The sequence below is a fragment of the Canis lupus genome, chromosome X (assembly GCF_048164855.1).
Source record: "Canis lupus baileyi chromosome X, mCanLup2.hap1, whole genome shotgun sequence".
NCBI classification, from domain to species: Eukaryota; Metazoa; Chordata; class Mammalia; order Carnivora; family Canidae; genus Canis; species Canis lupus.
The window spans coordinates 49,841,654-49,866,053 of NC_132876.1; the positions used below are offsets into that span (position 1 = coordinate 49,841,654).

Consider the following 24,400-nt stretch of genomic DNA (forward strand, 5'->3'; position numbering starts at 1 on the left):
CCTGTCCAGCAGCTTAACAGATGCTTGAGCAAGACCACAATATGTCTCTCAGATAATTAAACTTCGGGGTTATGCACAAAAGGACAAATTTTTATGCATCATTTATGGGGACATTTTATCATCAGCCCCTCATTTCCACTTTCTCAATACAGCATAGTAAACTATGGTATTTGAAAATCCTTATGCTTTGCCCTTTCTCACTCCCCAAACCTGATACAAGTTTCCATCATTGCTGTCCATGTTAGACAGATCTGCTCCATTTTAGTTGCAGGAAATATTCTTAGCAAACACTTACCCAGTGTGTTCAGCAGCAATCAGGCCTTTGATGATGATGTAGAAGTTTATTAGAACATGAAGAGAGGAATTACCTACAAGTAATTCTGGAGTACTGGCTACTAGGAACCAAATGCCTCATAGGCAGAAATTCATTGGATAGCATGCATTTATTATATGTTTGCTGCAGAAGTTTAAGCACTTGAGCTCAAACTTGCCCTTAGACCCTCCCCAGCATGCGGGCTACCCACCAGTTGCAAGGCATGATGACACGACAGATAACCCGCCCTCCTTGATAGCAGTATGGATACGGGTAGTAACCTAGTAAAGGTTCACAGACGCGGCGGCAGTAGCGGTTGCCTCGACGGCAGTAAATACAACAATAACCTCTCTCATCCAGCATGGGATCAAATTCTAGTCCATTTTCAGTCTGAAAGAAGAATAAACTGGGGTTGGAGGGGAAGGTTCACCAAGAAGAGGCCCACCAAGCAGGGAAGGACTATAAGACTACATGAGCTGGGGACTGGTGAGAAGTTAAATTCCTGTCTGATCAAGATTGATCAGAATTGATTACGAATGAGCCGCCTAGGGATTCCAAGTTTCTTAAATATTTTTTTGTTAAAACAACGACCCTTCTCCTTTTAATGACTTTGATCTAAGGGGTGGTGAGTTTTTTGAGGGCTCTTTGCTATCCCTCTAACAAGAGTAACATGAACGTAACTTACATAATCATTTATTGGAAGTTCTTCCTCACTTGCTTGTCTGGTGTGGCGGATCTTTTCCATCTTCACTTGGGGGACCACCCACTGCTCGTTTTGTTCAATACCTTTTTTTTCATTGGTAGGAAAGTGAAGATCTTCACCATCTTCCTCAAAGTCTTGTAACTCTGAAACTAAGGCAATAAACACAAAGTAGTGATTCACCCTGCTTTGCAAATGGTTTCTGAGAGAAGTGCTTGGAGTTATGGCATTGGGAATAGAGATTTTCATTGTGTCTTCTCACTGCCATCATTTAGGCAAGCACGAACCACTTTTCTGAACTCCTTCAGCTATAATTTTAAAGAGATTTCCCAAAACAAATCTGACTATTCCCATGTACACAGACCTATTCCCTGCTCATTTGGCATCACTTACTGCTTTGCCTTACTAGCATCCTAATTTTAAAAATGAGGACAGCAAGGTGGGTGGGGGGTAGGTGCCTGGGTGGCTCAGTCAGTTGGGTGTTAGACTCTTGGTTCCCGCTGGGATTATGATCACAGAATCTTGGGATCCAGCCCTGCTCCACACTGGGTGTGGAGTCTGCTTGGGATTCTCTCTCTTCTTTCCCTCTGCCCCTCCCTCAGTTCCTGCACGAGTACTCGCTCTCTTAATAAATAAATAAATAAATAAATAAATAAATAAATAAATAAATAAATTCTTTTTTTAAAAAAAATGAGGACAGTGGACTTAGGCATCTCTCCCAAAGATTTTACTTATGCTGGGGGCTCAGTAAATATTTTTTGGTTGCTGGATTTGATTTGGTGCCCTCTGTCTTCCTCCCTTTCTCCCCTCTCTTTCCTGTCTTAAATTCTTTTAAAAAAACTTTCTATTTATAAAAAATCTTACATTTACAGTAGAGTTGCAAAGATAGTACTGAGTTCCTATCTACCTTTAGGTAGTTTCCTCTAACAGTAGCATCTTACATAACCATGGTACAATTATGAAAAGTAAGAAATTGGTATTGATACAATACTATTAAGTAAACTACAGACTTTATTCAGATTTCATCATTATTTCCACTAATGTCTTTTAGAAAAAGAATACTGAAGCAGATGTTCTAGCATCCAATCCAGAATATCACAGTGCATTTAGTTACTTTTTTTTTAAGCTGCCAAAGAGTACCAGTAGATGCCTGCATTGGTTAGAGTGGCCTCTGTTGAGTAATAGAGTAATCTATTCTGTCCAGAATAAAAGAGGCCAAAGTCTGTGTTAGCTGGGCAAAATAAGGCATCCAGAGGCCTTTGCCTCTTCTATGAACTGACTGGAAGCTTAGAGCTGGACTCTTCAACTCTAGACCTTTAGTCTTCAATTACTTTCATAGTGATTCCTAAAACAGCCACAGAGAAATTTGTATTATAGTGACTGTTCTATCTTCCAGAGAGAATGCTGCCATTTGACACACAGAATCATTCTTGAGACAACAGAACATTGTTTTGGCTCTTCTCTCTTCTGTTCTTGGGTTTGGGTACGCAGTGGTTTGAGCAATACTTTGGTATCCTGACTGTAATAAATGTAGATGTGCAAAGAAAGATCAGTTTTTGCTATCGCTAGTCACATTAGGGTGGCATTACCTTTGCTGAGATATTTAAAAGCTTGTCAGCATTAATTTATCTGATTTATAACTTGGCTGTGAAAAATTTCTTCTTCCCTTGGCAGTCAGCATATACAGTTTGATCGAAGAAGATATAAGCTGATCATTTGTTTTCCTAGAAATGTAGTCTCTAAATGATGGGAATATTAACCTGTTACTAAATTTAGAAAGAGTAGAAGAAAGAGGAGGAGAAGAAAGAAGGAGGCCATACCTGCTATTAGAGTGGGATTGATCCAATACATGGTCACATTATCACAAATTTCCAGAATTTTGGAATTTTTCAGAAAGTCTCGATTTTCAATAGGCTTTTCTGCTGGGACCCAAATCACAGACTGTTCAAAAAAAGTTGTGGTGATTTCTTCATTCTGAGAGAAGTAAGTTCAGTGTAGGGATAGGCAGAGAAATTAATAAGATGAGTGAGACATTATGGGATACTGGAATACACTCTTTTGAGTCTGAATAACAATTCCAATCCCAGGGCTGCCAGTGAACTAGCTCAGTATGTGCATAGAGTAGGTGCCCTTGGGAGAGTTAATAACTGATCTGTCTCTTGGGTCTAACAGTAAGGCTGCTCACCATAACAGTTTTTTTCTGCTACCATTTCACTCACAGCTAGAAAGGCTATCCATCATTTTCTGGGCCTCCCACTGGGCCATGTATGTTTTAATTGAGCTTCTGGAACCGTGAGTGATTTACATTTGTTTTTGCTTTTTAAATGGATGTTGTGCCTGCCACGTTTACAGCTAAGATTACAAGTAGGATTTGATCTCAAGCTGGAAAAACTCTTACAATCCAAGCTGGTGAGATTAATTAAATAGCAACTGAACCTTATATTTGGGTTTTACAAGATTTGCTTGTTAATGGTGGGTAGTTTTAGTAAAAGATATCTTAAAGTCAAGTCTCCAGCTTGTGACTTCACTGGCCTTACCGCTATTTTACTCCTTTCATTCTAGATGCTTAGAGTTTATCTCGAAGAGTTTTTTTCTTTAGATAGTCTTTCTTGTAGTATCAAGAACGGCCTTCTCTTTAGTTTCTTGTACTGTAAGTAGTTATCTTGTATACCTACTTCTTACTTATCTTTTGGGCCTTGACATTTCCCCCTTCTCTTAATAAGGCTTTTACTTTTCTTTTTTGTTTCTTTCTAGCTTTATGGGTTCTGTGTTTTTATTTGTTCTTTGAAATATGGTTTTGTATAATTTTCCCCTAGTCATTTAAAACTCTCAAATCTTAGCTTCCTTGCCCTTGAGTCTGTAAAGACCTTGGGATGCATTGGAAGGGACTGTAGAAAATGAGGTTGATATGCTGACTAGCTTTGTTAGCAAAATCAGGGCTATTTATATAACTGCTCTGCATGTTTAGCATGTGCAAACCATAGATACAGTGGTGAAAAGTACAGAATAAGAGGGGTTTTGTCATCCAGAACTGCAAACTTATTTCATAAAAAAATCTGTAGCCTGAATATATATATGTATATATACATATATGTATATATATGTATAATATATATACATATATAAAAGGATTTTCTTGAAGATAAAGTAATCTCACTATCACAAGATAAATACTTATGTTTTTTAAAAGATATGGCAAAATTAATTGAAGAATAAATTAGGGTCAAAATGAGATCTCACGGGCCTTTGCCTATATCTTTGTAAGAAAAATAAATCCTGTTGTTTTAGTTCAGAGTTTCATTGCTGGCTGGACCTATTCAAATGTTTACATTATTTTATGTAAAAAGCAGCATATAGTACCTTTTAATCCTATCGATTCTCCTTTCATCTTATCCTTGCCTCCTGCAGTAATTCCTAATACCCTAGAAGTTGTTCTGTTCCTCAGATGCATTGAATTTATGCTTATTTAAAAAAAATTTCCAAAGTTTTTCATTACCAGAGGCCTTGAGAGCACAGCATCATCTTTGGGAAAGCTGCTTCTTTTTCTTGGAAATTCTAGTAACAAGGGTCTGTAATTGGCCATAAGGAGACCAGTGTCATGTTTGGGGGAGCCAATGATAGCTCTGAGACTTGGGTAAAGGCAAGGATAAAGTCCTTCCTATTTCACCTCAACCCCCCGCCCCCCAATAAGAAAAGCAAAAGCAAAAGATAAATGGGTAGTTGAGAATTAAAGTGGAAAGTACTGTGTAGGAAAACAGTAAAAAGAATGGGAGAGACAGAAGAAAGAGGTCTTTACAGTATATAGAAAGGCCACTGTGCCATTGCCATAATTTCATTTTAGATTTGCCAGTTCAACACTAAAAACCAAACAAACCAAACAAATATTTGTTTCTTCCTGACTACAGTGGGAATATGCTGCCACAATCTAGCCTTAGCTAAGGTTCCCCTTATTGCTTCACTGATAGCAACATACTATAGTTACAGACAGAAGATCAGGGAAACATTAAGAGCCTCAAGGGCTTTGGTGATGGCTCTGTTTTAGGCCATAATCCTTCATCTCCCACTAGGCTTTTGGGGGCCATTTAGTAATTGCTGGTGCACCAGCAATTACTAAATAAGATAACTTAGGTTATCTTATCTTGGCCTGGCAGTTTGTTTTCAGAGAATTTGTATTACACTGTAATTCTCACTTCTCTGCTTTTGCCTTTCCAAGTGAGGCTAAATGCAGATTATTCCGTTAGATCCCAGCATACAATGGTCAGGTGAATGAACTGGAATCTTTAAAATAGGTGAATGCACAGTGTGATAAAAGTGGCAAGGATTTCGGGTGGCCTTGGGACTTTTGTTTTTAAGACTTTATCTTTAAGCAGGATTGTTTATGTTCCTCTGGCTTACCTCTCTTATTAGAAATCTTTGGTTTGAAAGCAAAGGTACGTAATGTTAATAGATACCCAGGTATAAAAGTATAGTGTTACATCTAACAGCATGAAATTTAGTTTTTTGAAAGTCCTGAGTGCAAGATCCCACTCTGCTCCTCACTTTGTGAAATTGGGCACATCACTTGGTTTTGAAGCTAGTTTCCTCATGGGAAAATGAGGATAATGATAGTGCCTACCTATAGTGTCCTTGTGAGACTCAAATAGAGTAAAGCATTTAGTACGTATCTGGCACATAATTAACACCCAATAAATTAAGAGTTTTCCTACCACTACTAATATTCTTACATACCTCATCTATTTCCTCCTCTGGTTCAGAAAATTCAGGAATCACTTTAATCTGAGTTTTGATGAAGCATTTTTGAAGACCTACAAAGTAGATGCCAGTGTAACCCTATAAACAGACAAAAAAAAAAAACCTTCCTGAAATAGCCAAAGTTAATGAGTTCCATGATCTGTTAAGGCCTCAGGATGGCAAAATTTGAATTCAAAGGAAAGCTTTGTTTTATAAATTAAGTGGAGGCTAAAGACTATTTATAACTTGACTCAATTGTTCTAATATTTTAAGTGGGAATCCTTGCAGAGTGGAATATCCAACTTACATTTTTAAAGTCATGTACTTCCAATGTTTCATCAGTGCCATTTCCACTTCTGAATATTTCAGTTCTGGTCACAGGATCAATTTCCATGTAAATCTTCTTCTTCTCTCCATTGCTGTAGAAAGTGTGCTCCATGTCATATGTCTGGAAGAACAGAGGAAACCAAGCTAAGATACTCGGTATGTCCCTTCATAAGACACTTTAATTGAATAATATCTGGGGCACCTTTTTCTGGAGCTTTTGTGGTGAGGTGCCATTTCAGCAGTTTACCATTGGGATTTCTCTGAGACTCAAGATTAAAGTGAGGTGCATTTTGGCACTGGAGCTGATATGGGGAATCCCTTCAGAGCCAGTGTTTTGTATTCAGCCTAAGTTGCTGAAGTAATCACTAAAATTCCAACAGTTTTCTTGGCAGCCTTGACAAAATAGCGAATGATATTTTTCAAACCAGCCTCTAAATTATTTTCCCCTTATGTTAAACAGAGGGATCACATAAAACTGATGCGGCTGCCTTAAGTTACCACTTCCCTTTCAAGTGCTCTGTGTTCACCCCTCTCTCCTCTTGAAATTCACTGGGGCTAAGAAAGAGATTTTAACACACTTAAAATGCTTAGGTATTGTTCTTTATATCCTTAGATAAGGAGGGCTTTAATATTGCCTCAATAATTTTGAGCCTGTCTTTTTTAGAATCTAAAGACCATTCTCCTTGGTCAATATTAGGTAACAGTCTTACCCTGACCTCAATTGCTTCCTCTCTCCCCTTTCAACTTCAGGAATCATTTATTGCCTTCCCTGACCTTCTCTTTTATGGGCTAATCAAACCCACTCAGTTTATTCCTGAGTTCTGTTTTCCAAACCTAATTCAGTTGGCTTCAAGTTCTCCTGTGTATAGAATTCAACAACTGTGTCAAGTGCCCTGCACTAAGTTATATGGTATCTTCCAAGAATAGTGCCTAGGCAGGGCTTCTTATCAGGTCATTCTTGAGTGGTTGCTGCAAAATTCTAGACTCTCTCTAGCCCTCTAAAAGTGACATTTTTTTCTTAGGACCAAGAGGACCAGTCTCATCAAGTGTCCCAGTTTAAGAGTAAGCCCATTACCTATAACTGATGACACATTTGTAGCTGGAGGCAAATAACAAACCTAAAGTAACTCACTATCTGTCACAAACCAAGCCCGACCTGATGGTGCCATGTGGAAATCTGTCTTATCCCTGTTGTTAGGATGCCTTATGCTATCAAGTTTTTTTTTTCTTTTTTTTTTTATAACATGGTCAGAGTGGACAACCCTGTCTTATTCCTTTTTTAAAAAAGATTTTATTTATTTATTCATGAGAGACAGAGAGAGAGAGAGAGAGAGAGAGAGAGGCAGAGACACAGTTAGAGGGAGAAATAGGCTCCATGCAGGGAACCTGACATGGGACCTGATCCCGGGACTCCAGGATCATGCTCTGTGCCAAAGGCAGGGTCTAAACCGCTGAGCCACCCAGAGATCCCCCTATCAAGTTTTTTCATATTCATTTTTCCTTAGGAAAAAAATTTGGTAAACTGAAATCCCCCTAAAACAAGTAATATAGAGAGCCAAGGTTGATTTCTAATCATATGGCTCCGGATGAAAGCTTTTAGAGCTGGTACTGGGCAGGATTGTTTTTAATGTCTGCTAATGTCTGCAACTGAATGTTAGTTTAACCTGGTCAAATTTTCCCCAGCTCAAGTAGAGAAACAAGTTGGAAGGGTTTGTAGAAACAATGTTACTTCCAATGTGGAAAGTCAATGTAGCTGCTGAATAGGAAAAGACAATGTCATTTACCTCTTTGTAGACACCTGCAGTGTCTTAGACAGGGTCAGTGCCTAAGTCAATTTGAGTGTACTCAATTATTAAGTATGTAACATAAGTTTTTCCCACCAATGACAAAATCTTATCTTCATAAAGAGACATTTTGAACATTGACAAGGTCTTTTAAGAGACCATACTTTAAAAGGGGAGGGAAAATGGTATTTACAACCTTCCAGCAACTACAGAGTTAACTCAGGAAGTCTCGCTTGGTTTGTGACAGCAAACAAATTCCTTTAAGCTTGTTATTTGCTTCTAGTTATAAATATGTCCTCAATTCCAGCTCTGCAGCCAGTTTGAGAAACTTCTACCTGTGGCAACAAATTGAACTCTCAGTTGGCCTGACCTAAGTAGAGGACAGAGGCATTTACTTCAAATCCGGTCTTGTCAGATCTAACAGGAAGGAATTTCTTTAGAAATACTATCCATTGTTGAGACAAATGTCAGCACTACCAGTCATTGGGGGTGGGGTGGGGTGTTTGTTTCACCAGTAGCACCACTGATGGATTATGGCATGGAAAAATAAGGTTAGAGACTAGGGGATGTTGGAATGCTGCCTACCTGTGCAAAAGAAAAAGTACAGGCTGTATTTTCAATCATTGGTAGAAGACTATGGAACCATACCGATGACATTTAGAATTTCAGTGTACTTCTGTGGAATGAGTTTTCCTGCACTGTTGGCAATGCACTTTACTTGGACACCTTGCTAGATGAAAACTATTGGAAACTGCCAAGCTCAGCAGATCTTGATTACTGTCAACATTCTTTCAAAGAGGTTTTCTGTTTTGTTTTGTTTGGGTTTTTGTTTTGTTAGGGGAGCAGGGGTCCATTCTGATTGTATTCACTAACCCAGGTTATTGGCTTATTTTTAGCAGTGATAGGCTACTCAATGGGGTGAGATCAGAATGACTTCACATATGTGTGAATTCTGGATGGGCGGTGGGGGTGGAAAGCTATATATTCACCCAGATGGAATTCTACTATCAAAGGTGTCCTTTAGGAACAGACTGTCCTTGTCTAGGAAGATGATGCCGGTGGCCCACTTTGGACTGTTTGGGGATGGGTTTGAGCAAATCCAGACATACTGTCTCGCCCAGGTCCCTGTGGAGTATATTGCCTGGATAATTGCTATGCAAGCTCCACTGGCCCATATGAAGACTGAGCTCATGCCTTTGGCCTCAGAAATACTTTTCTGTCTATTAAGCTCATTGGCTCAGGGGCTGAGGGTCTTTCTGGTGATGAAGGAATAAAAGGTTTAAACTGTCCTTTCTAGGAACAAACTAAAGAAGAGATAGGATAACTGGCCTGAGAGAGGTATGACTGGACTCTCAGTAGCTTATCTCACACTGTTCCTTAACTCAGCTTTACTTCAAGAAGGACAGAGCAAGGACAGGGTGTGAGAAGGAGTACACTTCTGTCAAATTGGCAAATAGGGAAAGTTAATCATTGGTGTTTCTAGGGAACCTTGTTCTTTTCATATCCTATTCACTTTGTATCCTCCTAGTCTTTCCCCTTCTTTTCACCTCTCTCTATCCCTCTGTCTACTGTCTAGACATGTAGGAATCTCATGGTGCTCCTTTATGTCCAAGAAGAAATCAATTTGACAAATGATTTCATACCAAGATGATAGTGATGGGTATTGGTCGCTTAAAAAAATGAGTGCAATAATTAACTCAAAGAATGAATTACTAATGATGGATTTTAAGCACAATGACATCAGGAATAAGAGATATTTTGGAGGCAAGGGCATTCTTCCTGCATCACTCAAATAGGTTCCTATTTAACCCACACATAGGGCTTGTCTTAACTAGGGACCAGAACACTGGAATGAGATAGGGAAACCTATGGAGTGGAATATGACTCAGAAGTGAATATATGGTTAAGTTGAGGCAGTGAGAGATGTAAGAAGACCACACTGAGAAAACATGGAATAAAACCAAAATCATTTCTCTTCCCTACCCAGAAATTCTTTCCTTAATCCAGTTGAATCCTCCATTCAGGTAGCAAATGAGCCTTAACATCCCGCTTTCACAATTTTCCCTGTTTTTTTTTTGCCTCAATTTGTGGCAATCTCTGAGATTTAAAAAGAAAGCTTTTTATAAAAAGTAATATTGCCTCAGACCTCAGTGTGATGGATCTATTTTGGGGACAAATACCTTTTAGCCATTCCTAAAAGGATTTTGAGGACATTTAGCTTAGGTTTGCTTCCTGAAGCCTGTGATTAACCTAGCTGCTCTTCTCTCCATCTTCATCCTTTACAGTTTATGAGGTACACTCTCCAAAGGTAAATACATGCTCAGAATAGCTGGCTGGCAGGTGTTAGTCTGGAAGGAAGGGAAGAGAATGCATTGTACCATTTTATTATCAACCTAGCCTGTGGGAATTAAAGGGCCTCTGGGTATTTCTTTACCAACACAGAGCAGACAGATTGTTTCTTATGCAAAGTTGGACTTCTGCATCTTCAATCACCAGTTCTCAGCCCTGAAAAAAATTGGCATAAGCAGCACAGACATTCTTTTTCAACAAGAAAAAAACATTTCTTTCATCAACAGACTCAAGCTGGCTGGGAAGTTTTCCCATACCCACTATCCCTGCCACCCCGTGTTCTTAAATGCAACGTTAAGAATAATAGAAAGAATCCTTAGACCAGGTTCTAGTCCTAGCCTCAACTCTGCCACTTAAAAGCTGTTTGACCTTGGGCAAGTCATCAAATTTCTCTGGAGGTTCAGTTCCCATATTTAACTCCCACTTCTTGCCAGGTCCAATATTGAATAGTTAACAAAATTAGTTCTGCTTCGATTTGGGCTGACACCTCTTAGGTTGATGATCAGACTGCTAGTACTTGTTGATCACCTGGGCTGCTTTCCCTACAGAGCCCCAATCCCACTCTCAGCCTCTAAAAGAGAGCTTTATTTTCCTTGCTGGTGACATGTAAGTTGCTCAGCAAATGCTGCCTTAGGAGAATGAAGGGACTGAATAAGAATGTGCCCACAGTAGCCAGAGTCCTGGTATACATAATTGGTGCTGCCTCTTGATAGGCCAGAGCAAGAGCTGGTCCAGTGAGAGTTGCTGTCTGTATAAGGGTGGACTTTGCTCCTGCAATGGTTTGGGAGGAAAATAAAATGAAGATAAATCTTCTTTTTTAAAATGCTGATGTGGCAACATCTGGTGAAGCTCAGTCCCTCTGCTAAAGAGATTTCAGCTACAACTCTTTTTCCTTGAGGGTATGAATATTTCTCCAGATCCACATTTTACCCACCAAACTGCTGTGTAGGAAAGCCCAGGGAACTCAGGAAGGAGAGTTGTATCAATTATGTGCCTAGGGCAGCCCGGGTGGCTCAGCGATTTAGCGCCTCCTTCAACCCAGGGCCTGATCCTCGAGGCCTGGGATCAAGTCCCACGTCAGGCTTTCTGCGTGGAGCCTGCTTCTCCCTCTGCCTGTGTCTCTGCCTCTCTCTTTCTGTGTCTCTCATGAATAAATAAATAAATAAAGTCTTTAAAAAAATTTCTTTAATAGTTGATTTGTTCCAATCAGGATTCAAATAAGGTTCATACATTTCATTTAAAAAAATTATGTGCCTAGAAGAGGAATAAAAGAAGAAAGTGGGTCTCTGACCAATGTTAGCATTAGAGAAATAGACACAAGAAAGCTATATCGAGATTTAGCAAGAAAGTATTTTTTCCAAGCAAAGAATTTTCAGTCCATAATGATTTGGGGCTTGCAATCCTGGGTGAGGCTATTTTAATGATTATTGAGTTGAATTGGTGGGGAGGGTAGAAGGATGCCCACCTATCCCTACCACTTCTCATCCTGGTAGTATATAGGAGCTATGAGGATGCCCCAGTAATTTGTTGATTGTTGTGTGGGCCCTAGGAATTATGGTTTCTAAAGAGCACTAAGGTCACCAGGCAGTTCCTGGATATGGCAGGAAGGACAGAATTTCATTTATTTAATTTATCATCCTTCTGCCTCATTCTTCAAAGGATTGGAGGGGATAGGTTACAAGGTCTGTGCTGCATCTATAAATTGTTGTTTTAATGGCCGGTATTTTTATGACTTATTTTCTCCATGTTGGATTAATTAGCTGGAGAGTCGGCTTTTGTTTCAAGTTAAATGTGTAATGAAGGGAGGTTTGAGGAAGAATGTTTCTCTAGGGAATTGGCTTCAAAAATCCCTGAGCAGGGCAGCCCGGGTGGCTCAGTGGTTTAGCGCTGCCTTCAGCTCAGGGCGTGATCCTGGAGTCCCCGAATCCAGTCCTGCGTCGGGCTCCCTGCATGGAGCCTGCTTCTCCCTCTGCCTCTGTCTCTGCCTCTCTCTCTCTGTGTGTCTCTCATTAATAAATAAATAAAATCTTTAAAAAAAAAAATCCCTGAGCAGTCATTGCCTGGAGGTGGAGCCTCATTGTGATGCACTCTCAAAATCTCTGGAACCAAATAGGTCCCTTCTGCTGGATTGAGAAAACCGAATACAGAATTTGATGGTCTGGCTTTCATTCAGCTCAAGTGGTTCCTATATGTGGTTGTGGGTTAGGGGTCTGTAGCCTTTAAGGGATGGCAGCAGCTCTCTCAGAGTTAATTCCTCGTGTTTCTCTTCATTTTGATGGATTTCTCTTTTTGAATGTGTGTATGAGTGTGTATGCATGTGCATATGCATACATGCATGTGTCCTCATACCTGAGGTGAGGAGAGGGAATCTATCATGGCTTATTCCCACTTTGGGCTCAAGAATCTTCATCTTTTGTACACACCAAGGTGGGAGGTAATGGAAGGAGAGGAACGACTTACTGGCATGGAAATGTCAACACCAGATGTGAGATGTTATGTAAATACTGTTCACTATAAACTAATGTCCAACAAAAAACCAGAATGAAAAGGAGATATGATGAAGGCTAGAGGAACAAACACTAAAAGCTTGAAGGAAGCCCCAAGAGAGCAGACAAATCACTCCATCCATAAGCACAACCACATCAACAATTCTGTCCACCAAGGGCCCAATGGTCCCCACAGATCCCATAGGCTAATAAAGGAAAGTCCAGAAGAGCCTGGATTTTAATCTGCTGTTATTTGTTGCTAGGCCATACTCTTAAGGGAAGTCTTTAATTTGTGCAAGATGCCTGGATTCTTTTCCTTTGCAAATTTTCTTCCAAGACTAATCCGACTACTTTTCTCTTCCTAGGATTCATAAGTCAGCTCTGAGGCAGGCTTATTGACAGTCTTAGTCATTGGAAAAATAGATGGTCTCTTGGGATCTGTATGGAAATTGAAGGTAGTGGTAGACTGAGTGAAGCATTCACATCTCCACCTTGTTCCTTAGTTTGCAATGGACCCAGCCTGGTCTTGTGGTGAAGGCCAGGACTTAAATATCAAAGACAATAAATTACAACTCCCCATTGGAATGGAGAATAAATAACCTTTGTTCACGGTGGGAAAAGTTGACCTAGGAGACAGCTATTGTCTTTTACCAGATTGCTTCACAATAATTTTGTTCATTTCTCAGAATCCTTTCCTGAAAAGCACATCCCATGATGAATTACTTCATGGCAGACCTGATTCTTGGTCAACTTTATTTGGTAGCATACCCCACCTCTTCTATGCATACGCTGACAAGGTTTTACTTTTTGTTTGAGGAATCACAGGATTTTTCCTTCTAATGCATTAAAAAGAGAACTGAAGTGAGATGTAAAGATGATAAATATGGAAGCAGAGGGAATCATGGGCCCTGTTAAAGAGTTTGGCACCTTGCAAGATAAAAGCAAGGTCTTACTTAGTCATTTATAGTTATACCAAGGCAAATAACATAGGAAGTTTAGAAAAACACATAAACTCTTTCAAAATAGCATTTGCAGTACCAACAGCTACAATAAAACAAGAAAGGCCATCTGGCCCCATGTTTAGTTAGGCTTGTACAGGTGGTCAAAGGGCTAGCTATTTACCACACTCAGTTAAGTACATTATGGCCATGGAGAACAAAAGGGTTTATTGTCCTTTAACTCACCTATAATTGTCAAATGGATCTAATATTCAATTTGTGGGACAAAACATCACCTAGGGAATTAGCTAAGTGGTAACAGAATTGGACTGGAATGCATTTTGGCACTTTTATTCATTTGCTGTTTCCTTCTTGATCTCTATTTCTTTGCCCACTGTGATAGCTTGACTATAGGTGGCTTCTCTAGAAAGATATGTGAACAGAAAGTAGTTAAGAAACAGGGCACAATGCAAGGGATAAGGAGAGAGAGAGAGAGAGAGAGAGGGAGAGAGAGAGAGAGAAACGGCTATAGGCATTAGTTGATGCTTGAAATCCTTTCTGGAACAAGGTGTAAATAAATAGGAAAATAATCAAGATGGGCTGCTCTGCTTTTTCATTTTCCTTCCTATTTATTTTTTTTTAAGATTTTTATTTATTTGTTCATGAGAGACACAGAGAGAGAGGCAGAGACATAGGCAGAGAGAGAAGCAGGCTCCCTGCAGGGAGCCTGACACAGGACTCAATCCCAGGACCCCGGGATCACGCTCTGGGCCAAAGGCAGGCGATGAACCCGCTAAGCCACCCCTCAGGAATCTCTCTCCTTCCTATTTAAACTTGCTAAGATAGCCTCTGGGACTAAATGAAAGTGGATATAGCAATAGAAGTGAAGAATCCAAGGGTAACTATGTCTTATTTCTGTTTTCTTTTGGACACTTGTCCAGTTAATTTTCTATTTTCTCTCCCCTGCCTCTCCTTTTTCATCAATCCATATTCTTTCCTCTCTGCTCCTATCACTCCTTTGGCTCCCAGTAGTCCATGCCAACCCATTTTCTTCTTGTCTCTCATTCTTCCTCCTGGATATATGCCTTTCTCTTCCTACATCTGTTATCAAATAGAAATGAGCATCTCATGGTAACCAATTAATAGCAAAAGTAACAACAACCTACATGCAGAGAAAAAAAAATGTGGCAAAGACAGAAAACCATCTGCACACCTTGTAGCTTGCATATTTATTACTTCTCTCTTAAATAGAAATTGTGAGCATGAAGGAACTATGATTTTCTTTGGGTCACATCTAAACTTGCCCGTTGTGTGTGAGTCTGGAGTAATAATAATATTAAGGTACACTAATATCAACTACAGTGGCCAGCCAGGTATACCAAATGAATGAATGATATTAGAAGCTTTCTGAGATACCTGTGATTAATGACTTGGTGTCCTTTGTTTCAACCTTGTGGTATTATAATCTCAGTGGGTCAGTGACGATTGTGGCTGGTGAGGAGCTGAAAAGCTCTAGTGTTTTTAAGTCATAAAAACATGTGAAGTCAGATATAAAAATTGCTTCTTCTGAAAAGAAGTTTGCTGCCTGACCTCAGAGCAGATGCATTAAGTCAGAAACATAATCCCTGAAAATCCTTTGCTACCATTTCTGGTGATTTCTTCTTATGTGGTGGAATAATTACTTTTCCATCAGTTTCTGCCCAAATAATTGAAAGAAAGATGAAAAGTATTTTTTCTTACAGTAAAAATTTTGCTTCTAGGAGGAGTCTTAACTTCTTAAAGCCAATCATTATAAAAGAGTGGGTAATTCGACTCCTATCATTACTAACTAAAATACAGAAAATATATTTTTCCCTTACCAAAATAATTAGGCAAATAAAAGAAAGCAAAATATTGATTCAGTTTTTCATACTACCAGAAAATATATGCAAAAGGGACTTAATGATTTTCATTTTCAGAGTAATATACATGTAAAGCACTAAATTCAATCAAACTGAAAACAGAAGCATTAGATAATAAAGTGCATTTACTTACTTTTTTGGGTGTCTCCGGCCAGAAGTGCTTGCCCCCCCAAAACAGGACAATTAGAGTTAGAGCCAGGATACCAAACACCAATCCACAAATCTTAAGTGATTTACATATCTTCTTGGATTTAAAAGCTTCTGCCTAAGCAAAGAACAGAGAGAATAAAACAATACACAATAGCTCTTAAAATAGCAAGCCATAATTCAAAATCACCTTTGATTTCACTTTCTAATGTTCACATTGCAATACAATAAATCCATGAAACCATGCTTATGCTCAAAAGGGAAAAATATGAATCAACTTACATTTAGAATGTGACAGTCCTCACAGTTCTCTGGAGGATTCTTTGCCATGCTCTCTCAGCACACAGTACTCTTTTCCTACTTTGAGAGGACTGAGAGACCACTGCTGAGGTGGAGTTGCAAGTGAGTCAGCTAACAGATGCCAGAGGAGAAGCTGAATTTATATGGCTCAAATATGTCATTCCAGAGCCTGAGGGAGCCCAGGGGGCTCCTGTGCTGCGATTTGTTACATAGATATACCCATATATGTATATAACTTCTGTACAAAGAATTCCATCCAGAATGGCAAAGACAGAAGGTTATAATGAAAACTATTGTCCTGGGGGTTGGTTTGGAAGGGGACCAAGCCTAGGACACATTGAAATGATTTTTCACCATGAACTTAAAATATCAGTGGCAACACATGCTGCACACTCCAGAAATAAGCAAACAAAACAAAAAAGGAATGAAGTCCTGATTTCAATCCCATTTATTTTAACAAATATTTTTTGCAGGAATATTAAATGTCAGGCACTGAACTTGGTGTCAGAGATTCAGAAATGAGTAAGGTACTGTCTCCTCTATTATGATAAAGCCCTTTGAGGACTGAGATCAATATGTACTCAACTAATTATAATTAAAAATAGGATCAAAAGGGCAGCCCAGGTGGCTCAGCGGTTTAGTGCCGCCTTCAGCCCAGGGCGTGATCCTGGAGTCCTGGGATCGAGTCCCCCGTCGGCTCCCTGCATGGAGCCTGCTTCTCCTTCTGCCTGTGTCTCTGCCTCTCTCTCTCTCTCTCTCTCTCTCTCTCTCTCTCTCTCTCTGTGTGTCTTTCATGAATAAATAAATAAAATCTTTAAAAAATAGGATTAAAAGATTAATGATAAGTTTTCTCTTTCTCTTCATCCTATCTCTCTGATTATTTTCCTTTTTAAATTCTCTTCCTCAGCCTGTTTCTTAATGCTGATATTCCTTATGGTTCTATCCTTGATGATCTTCTAACTCTATATACTCTTCTTAGATGATCTCACCCACTCCTATAGTTTAAAGTGTCAGCTGCATATCAATGATTTTTAAATCTGTATCTGTAACTGCTTTCTTTCTATCTCCTGAATTTCAAAGCCATTTGAATACCTCTACCAAGATATGCCTCAGAAACCTCAAACTTGGGCGCCTGAGTGGCTCAGCCAGCTGAGTATCTGCCTTCACCTCAGGCCATGACTCCAGGGTCCTGGGATCAAACCCCTCATTGGGCCCCTTGCCCAGCAGGGTCTGCTTCTCCCTCTCCCCTGCTTGTGCTCACTCTTTATCTTTATAAATAAATAAACTCTTAAAAAAAAGAAACCTGAAACTCAACATGTCCCACATAAAACTTTCTTTTGAAACTCCCTTTTCCCAACCTACTCTTTCCCCATATTTTTAATCTTGGTTGGTGGTTATATTAGTTTTCTAGAGCTGACATAACAAAGTACCACAGATTGGGTGGCATAAACAACAGAAATTTATATTCTCACAGCTCTAGAGGCTGGAAGTCCAAGATCAAGGTGTTAGCACCTTGCTGAGACCTCTCTCCTTGCTTTTTAGATGGCCTTCTTCAAGCTCACAGGGCATTCTCTCTCTATGCAGGTCTTCATGTCTTCTTTAAAAAAGATTATTTGTTTATTTATTTATTTATTTATTTATTTATTTATTTATTTGGCAGAGAGAGAGCACAAGCAGGGGAGCAGCAGGCAGAAGGAGAGGAAGAAGCAGGCTCCCCACTGAGCAGGGAGCCTGATGTATGGCTCCATCCTAGGACTCTGGGATCATGAGCTGAGCCGAAGGCAGCTAGCTGCTTAACTGACTGAGCCACCCAGATGCCTCTCTCTATGCATGTCTATTTCCTAATTTCTTCTTATTAGGACAAGAGTGTTATTGGACTAGGGCTCATTCATATGACCTTATTTTTCCTTAATCACCTCCTTAAAAGCCTTATCTTCAAATATAGTTACATTATAAGATAATGAGTATTAGTGCTTCAACATCTGAGTTTGGTAAGGTGGAGGGCACAATTCAGCCCATAATAGTGGAACCCACTGAAGCTCCAAAACCAGGAAACTGAGGTTTGTCTGAGACTCCCTTCCCTTTTTCACATTCCCTTGATCTAATCAGTTATGAAATCTTATGTATTCTAAATTCTTACATCCTTCAAAGCCATTCTTTCCTCTCTATGTTGACCATTAAAACTTAGTCTTTATCTTTGAGGGGTCTCAAATCCATATCTCTAATCCAGGCTATTCTCTTAGGTCTCTAGACCCATGTGTCTATCTACCCTAATCTCTTCATTGGATGGATATTTCATAGGCCTCTCTAATAGTACATGTCTCAAATTGAATTAATTATCTCCCCTTCCAAACATACTTTTCTTTCTGTATTATCTCCGTCATTAAATGACACAATGATTAGTCTTTAGAATAGAAATCTCCAGAAGATCCCTAGTTTTTTTTGTTCTTGTTCATCCCCATGCCTAATTAATTATTAAATCCCCATCAGTTTTGTCTCTGAATTATCTCTCTAATTCTATTCTCTCCATCCTCAATTGCCTCTGCTTTAGTTGAGGTTTTAACAATTACTTTTACTGTTGCATTAGAATTCTTACTGGTTTTTTTTTGCCTCCAATCCATTGCCTCAAGGTGATCTTTCTAAGATGCAAATCTGAGGATAATCATTTCCCTGTTTAAAATCCTTTCATGTCTATTCATTGCCTATAAAATCAAAGCTACTTATAGTAACATCACAGGCATTTCATGGTCTGGAGTCTGCTTATCTCTCCAGGCTTGAGTTTGAACAATTTCTTTCATGAAGATGGAGCCAACTGGGAGTCAGATAGACAGGGGGATGAAGCATGTACATGTGACTTCATCCACATCCTAATGTCTCAAAGAAAAATAATTTTCAGACTGTTGCAGGCATAGTTATGCATGAAATTGATTATGTAATTTATGAAGTATAGGTTCTATTTGTTTTACAATTATTTAATCAAGCTTAGAAAAAAAAAAGAAAATCATGAGAGTAGTCTCATTGAGAAACTATGTTTACTGTGTCCCACTTCACAGTGTTACACTATGCCCCCAATGCCTTCCTTGTACTTTACCTTTATTGATACTGAGCATTCCCCACTTTTTCACACTATGGGGCATTTACACATATTAGACTCTTTGCTTGGATTTCCCTTCCTTGTTCTTTTTTTTGTCTTACTCATACTTTAAATCTTGCATTTCTTATACCGCATTATAGTTCATTTGTACTTGTTTTTCTCCTGAACAGGCTTTGAGATCTGTAAAAACCATGCCTTATTTGTTAAAAGTATTTAATTAAAATAGAGGTCAAAGCAATATACCACACATGGAAGGATGAGAGGCAGTTAATTAATGAGAGTAGGGAAAATGGCACAAAGCATATGGAATTTCAGTAAATTGTTCATTTATTAGCATTGTTTATTCAGTGTCCTATATGTGCTAGGCACTGTTATAGGGGCTGGACATATATTTAGACAAGACAAACACAGTCCCCGACATTACAGAACTCAAAGTGTAGCTGGAGAGACAGAAGTTAAACTAAAAGGAAAAAATCCTATAAATAAAAAAAAATATAAGTTATGAACTTGCTAAGAAAGAAAAGTTCAGGATGCTATGGAATCATCTAATTTGAATTGGGGGTGTCAGGGAAGTCCAAGCTGAGATGTCTCTGAAGCTCAGACCTGAATAATGAGTAGAAGTTAGCTGATGAAGAGTGAGGAAAAGATTACTCCAGGCAGAGGGATCAGCACATGCAAATACCCTGAAGCAGAAGAGATCCTGTATTTGAAGAGTAAAAAGAAAGTCAGTGTGGCTATAAAACAGTGAATGAGGAGGAAAGTTACTTGAGATAAGGATGAAGAGATAGACAAGGACAATACCATACAAGATTGTGTCTATTAGGACTGTTTTTGGCTGCACATAAAAGAAATCAAATATGGTGGCTTAACAAAATAAGAGATTTATTTTTCTGACATAACAGCCTCAGTGTCAACAGTCCAGGGCTTGTGCAAGTTCTAGGACCCAAGCTTCCATATCTTTGTTTTGTGATCCTTTGAGCATGGCTTCCATCTTCTTTTCAAAGATGATTGTTTCACTCCCAGTCAGGACAAAGGAGAGAATGCAAAAAACAAAGGACATGTGAAAACTGAATCTGTCTCTTTCCATCATGAAAATAGTTTTCCTAGAAGCCTTATCTTGTAGATGTCTGCTTAGCTTATTGGCTAGAATTGGGTTGGATGGCCAACTCTAGCTATAATGTAGTCTGGGGAGGTTGCGTTTTTAATTCAGCCGATTACTACCCATAACAAAATGCTGGTTTTCTTATAGAATGAGGAAACATACTGTGTAAAAACTCAGTTTCTGCCACAAGGACTATAGTAAGAGTGAAATTTATTCAAAGAGCAATGGGAATTCATTGAAGGATTTAAGCAAGGGAGATATACAATTCCTTTTTCATTTATTAGCATCTCTCTGACTGCTATGAGTAGAATGAATTGTAAGGAAGCAAGAATTTTAAAATGTTGATCAGTTAGGAGGCAATTGCAAGAGATGATGTTGGCCTAGACTAAAGAAGTGATAATAGAGATGGTAGACAGATTTGGGATATATTTTATACATGGTGATATATTGGACATACAGGGTGAGAAAAAAGGAAGAATAAAAATGATTCATGTATTTTTGATTTGTGCATTTGGGTGAAGTGTGGTGTCATTCACTGGGATCAGGAAACATCGGAGGACCATTTGGGGATAGTGAATGTGGGTTTGGACATGTTGAATTTGAGGTGTGTATGAAGCATACAAAAGATGTCGAGTTGGCAGTTGGGCATATGTGTTTGGAGCTCAGAAGACAGTCTCTGGAATGGAAATATATAGGCATACTTCATTTTATTGTGCTTTGCTTTACTGAGCTTCACAGATACTGCATGTTTTACAAATTGAAGTTTTGTGGCAACCCTGCATTGACCAAGTCCGTTGGTGCCATTTTTTTCCAATAGCATTTGCTTACTTTATATCTCTGTGTCACACTTTGGTAATTCTCATAATACTTCAAACTTTTCTTTTCTTTTGTTTTAAAGGTTTTATTTATTTATTCATGAGAGACACAGAGAGAGGGAGAGAGAGAGAGGCAGAGACATAGGTAGAGGGAGAAGCAGACTCCATGCAGGGAGCCCGACGTGGGACTCAATCTTGGGTCTCCAGGATCACACCCAGGGCTGAAGGCGGCGCTAAACTGCTGGGCCACTGGGGCTGCCCTATTTCAAACTTTTCAAGATTATATTTTTTATGGTGATCTTTGATCAGTGATTATGACTCATTGAAAGTTCAGATGATGGTTAACATTTTTTAGAAATAAAGTATTTTTAAATTAAGGTACGTACATTTAGACACAATGCTATTTCACACTTAATAGACTATAGCATAGTGTATGCATAATTTTTATACGCCCTGGGAAACCAAGAACTTCATTTCATTGACTTTATTTGACTTTCACTTTATTGCAGTGATCTGGAACTGAACCCACAATATCTCTGAGGTATGATTGTAGATTTGCAAGCTATTTGCCTGTGGATGGTATTCACAGCTATGGGGGTTGATGACATAGTATAGAGAAAGAGTGCAGAATAGAAAGAAAAAAAGGCTCAAGACTAAGTCCCAGAGAATCTTCAGTTATTTACTTAAAAATGTGCTTTTAGAATGTTTTTACATTTTTATAAAAAAAGATATGTACCCATTATAAAATATACAAGCAATATAGAAAAACCAAAAAGGAGGAAAATCCATCCAAATCTGCACCAAGAATAACCATTATGGGGCCTCAATTTCTTTATCTAAATAAAGGAGGATAAAATAGGAGTACCTATTTATAAGATTGTTGTGATAATTTAATGAGATAACCCATTTAAAATGCTTATGCTGTTACTTGGAAGATAGTAAACACTTCATAAGCATTAGTTGCTAAGATTAATGAATGTTATTTTGGGCATCAACTTTATTATATAAGGTTAATAAATGAATAGAAAAAATTAAATAGAAGTAATAAGCTATTTTCAAAAGTATGAAATTTTTAAAATTGCTTGAATTGAACAAGAGAAAAACAAAGTGAAAGGGATTGATATACTTCAGATAAACGTTTCTTCCCTTTCAAAAAAATAGAAGTCTAGGGGATCCCTGGGTGGCGCAGCGGTTTAGCGCCTGCCTTTGGCCCAGGGTGCGATCCTGGACACCCAGGATTGAATCCCACGTCGGGCTCCCGGTGCATGGAGCCTGCTTCTCCCTCTGCCTGTGTCTCTGCCTCTCTCTCTCTCTGTGCGACTATCATAAAAAAAAATTAAAAAAAAAAACAAAAAACAAAAAAATAGAAGTCTCTGAAAGACTACTTTAAAGTTAAGATCAAAGATTTGAAAAATATAAAGAGGTTGTAGTCATTATATTTCCAATTTTTAATAGTGTTTCCCTGGGTAGTTGGTTAAGAGCATGGGTTCTAGGGATAGTCTACATAGGTTCAAATCAGTTCTGCCCCTTAACTAGGTATAAATTATTTAATCTCTACATGCCTCAGTTTTCTTATTTCTAGAATGGGAATTAAAAAGTGCCTATTTCATTGAGCTGTGAGTAATAAGAATTAATACATATAAAATACTTGGCATAGTGACTGGTACATAATAAACTATCATTATAAATATCATTATGAAACATGAAAAAATGAGATCCCTTGCACTTCTCCTCCCATCTCCTGATTTTTGTTAGTTATTTTATAATTTTTACCTTCTGTTCTCTCCTCCACCCCCAAATTCTTTAAGTTATTTGGTCTTGGTTCTGTGTTTAAATGAATTCAATGCTTACTAATACTCTTCATTATACTTGAGTTTGTTTTGATATATTTTTTGGTTGGCTATATTTTTTCATTTACTAGGTTTTTTAAAAAGGAGCACTCATAAATGTTGCATTTGTTGAACTTTTGCATGCTTGAGACTATTTTTTTTTAAAGATTTTACTTATTTATTCATCAGAGACACAGAGAGAGGTACAGACACAGGCAGAGGGAGAAGCAGGCTCCATGCAGGGAGCCCAACGTGAGACTCAATCCAGGTCTCCAGGATCACACCCTGGGCCAAAGGTGGCACTAAACTGCTGAAACGCCCAAGCTACCTGAGACTATGTTTGTTAAGGGAAAAACAATAGCATATAAAATTCTTGGGTCACACTTTGGTTCTCTCAAGAGTTTGATATTGCTCCACTGCCTTTTGGTGTTGTGGGTTACACTGGTCCTTTTACTATTTATTTTTGGCTGGCAAGATTTCACTGTAAAAACACCAACACTAGAAGTCAAATGATAGGGGCATCTGGGTGGCTCATTTAGTTAACTGTCCAACTCTTGGTTTCAGCTCAGGTCATGATCTCACAGTTGATAGATTGAGCCCCACATCCAGTTCTGTGCTTATCACAGAACACAGAGTCAGATTTGGATTCTCTCTCTCTCTCTCTCTCTCTCACTCCCAACGTTCTCTCTTTCTCAAATAAATAAACAAGTAAAATCTTTAAAATGAAAGAAGCCAGATGATAGAGGAGGAGGAGCTGGCAAGTGAGACCGAAGTAGGGTGGCCAGGACAATGGGAGGAAAACACTGAGGTGTGAGAAAAACCAAGAAAAGAGTGTTTGAAAAAGAAGGTAGTGTTGAGCTCTAACAAAAGCTTCTGCAAAGCTGAAGGACTATGAAAAATAGGACTTTTTTTAGCGGGGGGGAATGTGAAAGAGGATTCTTGACTGCAAGAATAACATGAGCAAAGTTATATAGGTGTCTAAGTATGTGTTTGGGGTATGGGAGTACTAAGTAATCCATTGTGGGTAGAATATTCATTGCATGGGAGATATAGAGTTATAACAGATCAAGTTTCCCAGATCTCTTTCTTTTTTAGATTGCCTTCTTTTTTCCTTCTACCTCTCCATGTAGCTCTTCATCTGGATAAAAGAAAAATATCCAAATTATGTTTCTTTTGCTCTCTCCTTTAATGGCCTCCCTATTTCTCTAGCTTTTCTTTTAGAGTAAAAGGAATTGGATTTTCAGTAATGTTTTATTCATGAATCAATAAATTCAATAGATTTTGAATATCAATTGGGTTTGCTGTAGTACATAAAAGTTCAGTGAGGAAGGTGCAAACTAAGGATCATAGGCCAGTGTGTGGTGTTCTCTTAAGGCAGTAGAGCATGCTTGGGAACACAGAGGAGGGCATCTAACTCAGCTTTGAAAGGTTATAGGAAGAGGAAGGGGTACTCAGGTCAGGCTTCTAAGAGAAAGATGAAGAAATCGAGACTTACAAGATGAACAACCAGGTAAAGGTGTTGGCAGAGACAGTGTTCTAGGCAATGGAAAATCATGGAGAAAATCTTGAAAATGTAAAAAGAAT

General features: G+C 38.7%; 1 protein-coding gene across 1 annotated transcript; it reads right to left on the minus strand.

The window, feature by feature from the left end:
* Positions 1-321: 321 nt before the first annotated feature.
* Positions 322-16,158, minus strand: TNMD (tenomodulin). Its single transcript, XM_072815927.1, has 7 exons — positions 15,959-16,158; positions 15,663-15,794; positions 6,052-6,192; positions 5,742-5,843; positions 2,834-2,987; positions 999-1,165; positions 322-703 (listed from the first exon to the last, which is right to left on the minus strand). The coding sequence occupies exons 1-7, from the start codon at positions 16,004-16,006 to the stop codon at positions 494-496; spliced, it is 954 nt and encodes a 317-aa protein (XP_072672028.1). The 5' UTR covers positions 16,007-16,158; the 3' UTR covers positions 322-493.
* Positions 16,159-24,400: the final 8,242 nt, after the last annotated feature.